Here is a 10,328-nt window from a genome sequence, read left to right as displayed (position 1 = left end):
TAATTATGTGACTTCTGAAGGTAAATGGTTCTACCATATCTTATTTAGGGGCTTCATAGCAAAGGGGGTGAATACATATGCACGCACCACTTTTCCGTTATTTATTTTTTAGATTTTTTTTTAACAAGTTATTTTGTGTATGTCCATTACATGAAATCCAAATAAAAATCCATTTACATTACAGGTTGTAATGCAACAAAATAGGAAAAAAGCCAAGGGGATGAATACAGTGACGGGAAAAAAGTATTTGATCCCCTGCTGATTTTGTACGTTTGCCCACTGACAAAGACATGATCAGTCTATAATTTTAATGGTAGGTTTATTTGAACAGTGAGAGACAGAATAACAACAACAAAATCCAGAAAAACGCATGTCAAAAATGTTATAAATTGATTTGCATTTTAATGAGGGAAATAAGTATTTGACCCCCTCTCAATCAGAAAGATTTCTGGCTCCCAGGTGTCTTTTATACAGGTAACGAGCTGAGATTAGGAGCACACTCTTAAAGGGAGTGCTTCTAATCTCAGCTTGTTACCTGTATAAAAGACACCTGTCCACAGAAGCAATCAATCAATCAGATTCCAAACTCTCCACCATGGCCAAGACCAAAGAGCTCTCCAAGGATGTCAGGGGCAAGATTGTAGACCTACACAAGGCTGGAATGGGCTACAAGACCATCACCAAGCAGCTTGGTGAGAAGGTGACAACAGTTGGTGCGATTATTCGCAAATGGAAGAAACACAAAATAACTTTCAATCTCCCTCGCCCTTGGGCTCCATGCAAGATCTCACCTCGTGGAGTTGCAATGATCATGAGAACGGTGAGGAATCAGCCCAGAACTACACGGGAGGATCTTGTCAATGATCTCAAGGCAGCTGGGACCATAGTCACCAAGAAAACAATTGGTAACACACTATGCAATGAAGGACTGAAATCCTGCAGCGCCCGCAAGGTCCCCCTGCTCAAGAAAGCACATATACAGGCCCATCTGAAGTTTGCCAATGAACATCTGAATGATTCAGAGGATAACTGGGTGAAAGTGTTGTGGTCAGATGAGACCAAAATCGAGCTCTTTGGCATCAACTCAACTCGCCGTGTTTGGAGGAGGAGGAATGCTGCCTATGACCCCAAGAACACCATCCCCACCGTCAAACATGGAGGTGGAAACATTCTGCTTTGGGGGTGTTTTTCTACTAAGGGGACAGGACAACTTCACCGGGCCATGTACCGTCAAATCTTGGGTGAGAACCTCCTTCCCTCAGCCAGGGCATTGAAAATGGGTCGTGGATGGGTATTCCAGCATAACAATGACCCAAAACACACGGCCAAGGCAACAAAGGAGTGGCTCACGAAGAAGCACATTAAGGTCCTGGAGTGGCCTAGCCAGTCTCCAGACCTTAATCCCATAGAAAATCTGTGGAGGGAGCTGAAGGTTCGAGTTGCCAAACGTCAGCCTCGAAACCTTAATGACTTGGAGAAGATCTGCAAAGAGGAGTGGGACAAAATCCCTCCTGAGATGTGTGCAAACCTGGTAGCCAACTACAAGAAACGTCTGACCTCTGTGATTGCCAAAAAGGGTTTTGCCACCAAGTACTAAGTCATGTTTTGCAGAGGGGTCAAATATTTATTTCCCTCATTAAAATGCAAATCAATTTATAACATTTTTGACATGCGTTTTTCTGGATGTTTTTGTTGTTATTCTGTCTCTCACTGTTCAAATAAACCTACCATTAAAATTATAGACTGATCATGTCTTTGTCAGTGGGCAAACGTTACTGTATGAATGATTAAAGTTGCCATAATATCTTAATCTATTTGACTGCCAATTGCAGTCCACCATTCTCAAACATCAAACATCTATGATTTGAAAAAAAAATGTTTTAAATCTGTCACTCGTTGCCCCCTAAATGTTCCATTTCAATCTCAAACTTCTCTCTGAATTGTTTTATATGTAAGTGTTTTTATGTTGTTGAAGTTGTATTTTAGCTTTATTAATGTTGTAAACAAATGAATTTGTAAAAAACAAAAACATGTTATAAGTTAGTACGCCATGGAATGACCTATAGAGTGAAAAATAAAAAAAGTACCAATAATACCTTTAAATTAATGGTCACTAGCACAAAATGAATGTAATATGTGACCTGCTTCATCTGAAATGCTTTAGATATTTCTGCTTGAGTGATCATTAATTTAAGTAAAGATTTGATTTCTAGACTGGCGCTTGCACCGCCAGGGTTGTGGGTTCGAGTCCCGGGGCCACTCATATGTAAAAATGTATGCACACATGACTGTAAGTCGCTTTGGATAAAAGCTTCTGCTAAATGGCATATATTATTATTTATTTATTTTAATTGCAAGATGCAATAAGTATGATTCCAGCAAAAACAACTTGATAACATAAATTCATAAAATAATTCAAAATGTTTCTTCCAATATGGGCTTTTCAAATATGATTTATTTGATTTAATTAAAACATTTTCCAGTATAATCTACATTTAGCAAATTACGAGAAGCCCTTTTAACCCTACACTCAATTTTCTTTCAATGGACTTGCTATATTTTGAATTAAATAACATTTTAATGAGTAAAATATGTTAGTATCACACCACTTTGTTTAACGTGTTATGTGTTTTATGGAAAATATGATTCAGAATGTGAGCATCAACGTAGATCCAGTGACCTTACAATTACCAAAATGTGGTATTCTTGTGGTAATGAAGTATATTTACTTTTGAACATCGTCTCTCCCCTGCTACAGTAGCCATTTCAATGTTAGAATAATGCCTTCCAAATAACTAAACAATACACTCAGAGCTTTAAGGTGTGGTTTAAATTAAAGAGACCTGTGTAAAGCGGTCTCTTGATGAAGCCTGGTATTTTTACAACTTTGTTGTTCTTGAAATACTCGAGCTACACAAGAAGCGTTCAGCTTCCAACTTTTCCCACAGTGTGATTGCGAGTAATCTTTTCTGGATCCTTGTATGAAATATTGTGAAATTCCTGAAGGCATGGCACACATTGCCAGTTAGTCTTCTCTGGTCAAACCCCTCTGAAGTGACTTGAATCATTTTAACACCTTACCAGTAGAGAATAATCTCACAACCTCTCCTCCCCTTCATGAGAGCTTTGCGAAGCACATTCTCCCAAAGAAGCAGGGAGGTAGGAAAAGTACTTGTTTTAGGATGATTTATCTTATATGCATCACAGAAACTCTGTAACCCAGTAATAACACATTCTTAAAGCCCTTCTGTATGAGAATTGATGTGTCTGTGTTTGTATATTTGTCAAGGGAATCACCCCCTGCATTGGGTTTTTTCTTTGGGGATTCAGGCCGAAGCAGTCAAGGGTTTGATGCCCCCATTAATGGAATAGGTCAAGTGTTATCATTTGGCCAGTTTTTGTACACATGTACTTAAGAACCAACATTTATTTTATGATTGTTTTCTTATTTTCTCCCCTCTTGCTAAAGACACATTAGAGGTCTCATTTTCCGATTATGCACACATTTTGAAACAATTTGGTTTAGAAAACATATTGTTTAGCTATTTCTTGCCAGCTCAAATTGCAAATGAGCATTGTAGCAATGTCCTTCAGCGGATGGGTTATTGCCTAATGAATTCCCATTGATAAATCCCAATACAAACCTTGTTTCTCCACAGATGACAGAGGGTCAATGGATGAGATATAACAGTAAACTGCTGTAACTGTCATACTGTACTGTAGTCATTTTGCAGTCATATTGATCCTGATTTTGTTTTTGTACTTGAACAACTGCATTCACAATGAAATGGGTAAAAAAAATAGATATTTTTCTACAAAGTATCAAGACCTAAGAAAGCATCAAACCCTGACCTTGTTGTGTGTCCATAGCTGTATGGTTTCTCAATGGTGTTGAAATGTCATTAGTTGTTGTTCAGGCTATTATGTGCTGCAGTATTTCCTAGTATACTTCTTTGTTAATTGTCTCTCTCATTTACATTTATTGTCTCCTTATTTCAATCTGTTGATATAGCTTTATATGTACCCTATTCCTTAGACTAATATTATTGAGTATGTTGTGAGAATGGATATTTTACTGGCTTTATAGAATGTTTAAAGAAATATAAGAATGAGAATAAGAAGAATGATTCATTGAACTCCTAACAAGTTGAGTACTTGGCTACTAAGCGCTTGTGTTACCATTAAGATGTTGTGTGCTTCTTTTAATAATTTTCGTTGTAGAAAAATGGAGTGAATTTATAAAAGGCTTCAAAAAAACGAATGACAGCATTGTACATTTACAGGAGGATTTTAACTGACAACTTGGTCATAGAAGAAAATAGTTATTTTAATTGCCCTCTTTACTAACTGTAGGGTGAAGGGGCTCGCGTTGTGGTGAACTATGTTATAGCTTGTTATTCACTGTTACTTTTGATCATTTTTTCGGTCTCCGAGGTGAATCGAGTTATTAATGAGAACTTGTATGCTCACATATGCATATTGTATATGTGTAGAAATGTAATCACACTTTGTCTTGGATTTACATTAAACTGTTAAGTCACGGCACCAGTCTCCCGTCTCATACAATGGTCATTATTTGTATCTCCTGTGTTTGTGTGTGTGTGTGTGTGTGTTGGTGTGTGAAGGGGGGGGGGGGGGGGGGGTGTTTACAATTTATCAACATGGCAAATTGATTTATGGTTTTTACAGACATAATGATGCACCTGACATAACCTGAAGGACACTTCACTGAAGGAGTTAGTTGATGCATGATGTTTAACTGCAACTGGAGTCAAATACATCTACTCTAAATGAAGGGATCACCAATTTCTCTCAAGTATTTAATCTGTTGATCACCTGTTTTGTATCACATTTCTCTATATTTTACTTTGACTAGTTCAATGGGTGCAATCAACTTTACCCTAGAAACCCTATAACCCTAGCCTAGAAAATATATAACTCTAGCTGTAGATTATTACTTTAGTATCACTAAGGTACAGTAGCCAGACTAAGCACAGTTCCAAATCCATCCTCGATGTAAATGTTCTACTGACCGTTTTATGCCACTAGATGGCGATGATTAACCATATTTTCTTGCTGTGATACTTCATCGTGGTCAAATCAGTTATTTCCCCTATTCTTCATAGTTAAATCAAAGTGTTTAACAGTCTTGTCTCTATTGGATGACATTGTTTATTGTTTATAGGTGGGCTGACTATTACTTTTGCTAACAAATATTTGAAGTAGGGAAAATAGTTTATTGTATACCTTCCCTGACAATGCTTTCAGGAAAATAAAAGTTAAACATTTTCTGTATGATATAGTTAATTACCATTCAGTCTGTCTATCTATCCATTTAATTTAATTGCTCAAGGGGTTGGGTGCATCGCACGAACGGTGTTACGGTGAAACCACAGACGCCGATAGAGATGGACAACCTAACCCCTCCGCACTGCAGCCAATGATCGTAGGACGTTAGAAAATAAATATCTAATCAGGGCTCGGGGAGGAGTTATTGCAATCCTCAGGACGAGTGGCCACTGCGAGAGCGAAAGATGCCCAAAGAAAACGGAAAGGACAATGATATTAGCTAGCTACACTAGCTAACTATTTCAAGTGGTATTTAGCTAGTCCGGTTCATTTGATTGTTTTATGGATATGAAAACATCCAGACAAAGAGAAACAGAGAACGTGAAGCGCCGTTTTGGTAAGATGTGCTCTGCTATGTGATTGGGACACAGCAAATGCATAGGCTAGATGGGCACAGCATTCCCGTTATCTATTTGAACTCCGAGCGCAAGCTAGCTAAACTGTTTTAAAACTTGTCTATGGATCGTTTCCGTTGTTGTATGTTGACTCAAGCTTGTTTATGAGAAAAACAAAGTATTACCTGTTTTATTTAGTCATAAGATAATATGATATTCATGGAAAAAACGGGTCGGGAGGAGGACAAGGAGACAACCTCATGACGAGTCAGTCAGCCAGGCAGCAGCAGGCTAGCTAGCTAGTAGTAGTGCCGGCAGAATCATTTTCCACATTGAGACCCTTAGGTACTGTTGTAGGCTCGCTACCAATAGGTAGCTAGTGTAGTCTTGCTGTATAAATAGCTAGCTCGCTAGCAAGTAAATAAGAATAATATTCGCATTTACTAGTGTTGCCGCTCAGACACACACACAGATTTTCACATTTGCTATGTTACATTGTAATTCTGGTTTTAGCACGTGCGGGTGAATTCCCCCACACTTAGCTAATCCCTGATTTGCGCTTGCATCACCTTTGCCTACTGGCATGTCAGAGCAGTTAGGTGTCTTCATAATGAGTAGCACGTTTCCCTCAATGCTCTACTGATTTTGAGAAAGGCAATGCATGTCCTCATATGAAAGGTTAACCCAGGAGAGAACAAAGGACCTAGCCAGGCAGCTGAACACCCAGCCAGGGTTGACCTAACTAGCCTGCCGGCATCCAGCCTAGCACACTGTCATGTCAGGGTCCTTATGATGGAGTGGTTTTCAGATAAACAGAAAGCTTTTAGCCTAATGTGTGTTGTCTTTCTGTATTGTGTGTGTTCATCTTTTTTTGACTGCATATGTTTTTGCCCAAATTGTTTGCTTTATGTGCTCATATTGATAGACAGACATACAACTGTCAATGCTCACATAATGCATGGAATATTTCTGACAAAATTGTTTTTGTTTGCACACAGCTTAATCACTCCCCTCTTACCGAAAGCCGATATATGATATGGAAGAAGGGGTACATTGAGGGAGATCACACAAGCAATACCTGCATTCTCCAGCTCGTGGTATCTACTGGGATGCATCATAAGTGAATAAAATGCCATGACTTCCATGCAATGGAGGGTTTAAGCTTCTCTATGGGTTCATTGGGGATTTCCAAGACCGCTCTGCGCATTCAAGGCTTCAGTGCAGCGGTTCTAGGGCTGATGGTGTTGGTGACAATGATCACAGCAGGTTCACCTGCAGCAGGTAAGCAGACACATCTCTCACAGACAACATGATCCACTGATTTGTTCTGTGCAGTGTGCTGACGTAATGTAACAACTCTATACAGTTATTATGTAACAACCATGGATCAATAAGGGTTTTGAAGCTAGGCCATCTACTGTGTGTTATTACACACATAGCATGTTAGTTTCCAGTCCTATGTAAAATTATCTTAAAGATAGCAAAATTACGTTGCCACGAGCAGCACCGGAGATATTGAGATGAGCGAGATGCAACACTTCCCTCATGTGCACTGGGACCAAAACGCTTTAACGCTCTTAGTTGTTGTGGAAATTTACCCACTATGCTGTTTACTTTATGCATCAATGTCATATCGCTGAGTTTAACTTTAATGTTTGATAACTTCACATAGGACTGGCAAGTAGCCTATCCCTGACTGGTAACAGGTGGAAAATCAACAGGTGGGAAAGGCTATGGAATGCGATGTGGAAATGTCAGTGTTTATTTACCCTCCGTGGAATAGCCTTTATGTATTTGCCATATTGACAACAGCCTTTTCAGTCAGTAAAATATCAAAATCAAATGTTATTGGTCGCGTACACATACATTTATATTGCAGGTGTTATCGCAGGTGCAGTGAAATGCTTATGTTTCTAGCTACAACAGTGCAGAAATACGGAACAAGACAAAACAATATACACAAATCCAAAACATTTAAATACATTCATTAATAAATATCAGAACGATCAATGTCAGAGTCCGGAATATAAATATACAGTGGGGAGAACAAGTATTTGATACACTGCCGATTTTTGCAAGTTTTCCTACTTACAAAGCATGTAGAGGTCTGTAATTTTTATCATAGATACACTTCAACTGTGAGAGACGGAATCTAAAACAAAAATCCAGAGAATCACATTTGCATGATTTTTAAGTAATTAATTTGAAGTGTACCTATGATAAGAATTACAGACCTCTACCTGCTTTGTAAGTAGGAAAACCTGCAAAATCGGCAGTGTATCAAAAACTTGTATTTAGTCAGCCACCAATTGTGCAAGTTCTCCCACTTAAAAAGATGAGAGGCCTGTAATTTTCATCATAGGTACACGTCAACTATGACAGACAAAATGAGAGAAAAAAATCCAGAAAATCACATTGTAGGATTTTTAATTAATTTATTTGCATACAGTGCATTCGGAAAGTATTCAGACCCCTTTTTCCACATTTTGTTACGTTACAGCTATAATCAAAAATTGATCAAATTGTTTTTCCCCCTCATCAATCTACACACAATACCCCATAATGACAAAGCAAAAACAGGTTTTAAAGAATAGAAATCTGAAATATCACATTTACATAAGTATTCAGACCCTTTACTCAGTACTTTGTTGAAGCACCTTAGCAGCGATTACAGCCTTGAGTCTTCTTGGAAATGACGCTACAAGCTTGGCACACCTGTATTTGGGGAGTTTCTCCCATTTGTTCTCTGCAGATCCTCTCAAGCTCTGTCTGTTTGGATGGGGAGTGTTACTGCACAGCTATTTTCAGGTCTCTCCAGAGATGTTCGATCGGGTTCAAGTCCGGGTTCTGGCTGGGGCACTCAAGGACATTCAGAGACTTGTCCAGAAGCCACTCATGCGTTGTCTTGGCTGTGTGCTTAGGGTCGTTGTCCTGTTGGAAGGTGAACCTTTGCCCCAGTTTGAGGTTCTGAGTGCTCTGGAGCAGGTTTTCATCAAGGATCTCTCTGTACTTTGCTCTGTTCATCTTTGCCTCGATTTTGACTAGTCTCCTAGTCCCTGCCGCTGAAAAACATCCCCACAGCATAATGCTGCCACCACCATGCTTCACCGTAGGGATGGTGCCAGGTTTCCTCCAGACGTGACGCTTGGCATTCAGGCCAAAGAGTTCAATCTTGGTTTCATCAGACCAGAGAATCTTGTTTCTCATGGTCTGAGAGTCTTTAGGTGCCTTTTGGCAAACTCCAAGCGGGCTGTCATGTGCCTTTTACTGAGGAGTGGCTTCCATCTGGCCACTCTACCATAAAGGCCTGATTGGTGGAGTGCTGCAGAGATTGTTGTCCTTCTGGAAGGTTCTCCCATCTCCACAGAGGAACTCTGTCAGACTGACCTTCAAGTTCTTGGTCACCTCCCTGACCAAGGCCCTTCTCCCCCGATTGCTCAGTTTGGCTGGGCGGCCAGCTCTAGGAAGAGTCTTGGTGGTTCTAAACTTCTTCCATTTAAGAATTATGGAGGCTACTGTGTTCTTGGGGACCTTCACTGCTGCAGAAATGTTTTGGTATCCTTCCCCAGATCTGTGCCTTGACACAATCTTGTCTCGGAGCTCTACGGACAATTCCTTCGACCTCAGGCTTGGTATTTTCTCTGACATGCAATGTCAACTGTGGGACCTTATATAGACATGTAGGCGTGTGCCTTTCCAAATGATGTCCAATCAATTGAATTTACCACAGGTGAACTCCAATCAAGTTGTAGAAACGTCTCAAGGATGCTTAATGGAAACAGGATGCACCGAAGCTCAATTTCAAGTCTCATTGCAAAGGGTCTGAATACTTATGTAAATAAGGTAATTCTGTTTTTTATTAATTTAACTGTTTGGCCATAATGACCATCGTTATGTTTGGAGGAAAAAGGGGGTTGCTTGCAAGCCGAAGAACACAATCCCAACCGTGAAGCACGGGGGTGGCAGCATCATGCTGTGGGGGTGCTTTGCTGCAGGAGGGACTGGTGTACTTCACAATATAGATGGCATCATGAGGAAGGAAAATTATGTGGATATATTGAAGCAACATCTCAAGACATCAGTCAGGAAATTAAAGCTTGGTCGCAAATGGGTCTTCCAAATGGACAATGACCCCAAGCATACTTCCAAAATAGGACAACAAAGTCAAGGTATTGGAGTGGCCATCACAAAGCCTTGACCTCAATCTTATAGAAAATGTGTGGGCAGAACTGAAAAGGCGTGTGCGAGCAAGGAGGCCTACAAACCTGACTCAGTTACACCAGCTCTGTCAGGAGGAATGGGCCAAAATTCACCCAACTTATTGTGGGAAGCTTGTGGAAGGCTACCCGAAAACGTTTGACCCAAGTTAAACAATTTAAAGACAATGCTATTCTGACCCACTGGGAATGTGATGAAAGAAATAAAAGCTGAAATAAATAATTTTCTCTACTATTATTCTGACATTTCACATTCTTATAATAAAGTGGTGATCCTAACTGACCTAAGACAGGGAATTTTTACTAGGATTAAATGTCAGGAATTGTGAAAAACTGAGTTTAAATGTATTTGGCTAAGGTATATGTAAACTTCAGACTTCAACTGTATATACCAGACCTAGTAGATGTGATTATTGGCTATTTCCAT

The 10,328-nt window shown here is 39.6% G+C and overlaps 1 protein-coding gene across 1 annotated transcript in view; it reads left to right on the top strand.

Annotated features, from left to right (window-relative positions):
• Window positions 1-6,832: 6,832 nt before the first annotated feature.
• The window catches only part of LOC311134738 (UPF0606 protein KIAA1549-like), a gene marked incomplete at both ends in the record, with an annotated part of 79,380 nt that continues 75,884 nt past the window's right edge, over window positions 6,833-10,328 (top strand). Inside the window, one exon of the mRNA XM_084168511.1 lies at window positions 6,833-6,965. Within this exon, the coding sequence (XP_084024637.1) occupies window positions 6,833-6,965 (133 nt within the window). The remainder of the gene's footprint in view (window positions 6,966-10,328) is intronic.

The sequence above is a fragment of the Coregonus lavaretus genome (assembly GCF_964263955.1).
Source record: "Coregonus lavaretus genome assembly, chromosome: 9".
Taxonomy (NCBI): domain Eukaryota; kingdom Metazoa; phylum Chordata; class Actinopteri; order Salmoniformes; family Salmonidae; genus Coregonus; species Coregonus lavaretus.
This window is presented reverse-complemented; position numbering and strand designations above follow the sequence as displayed.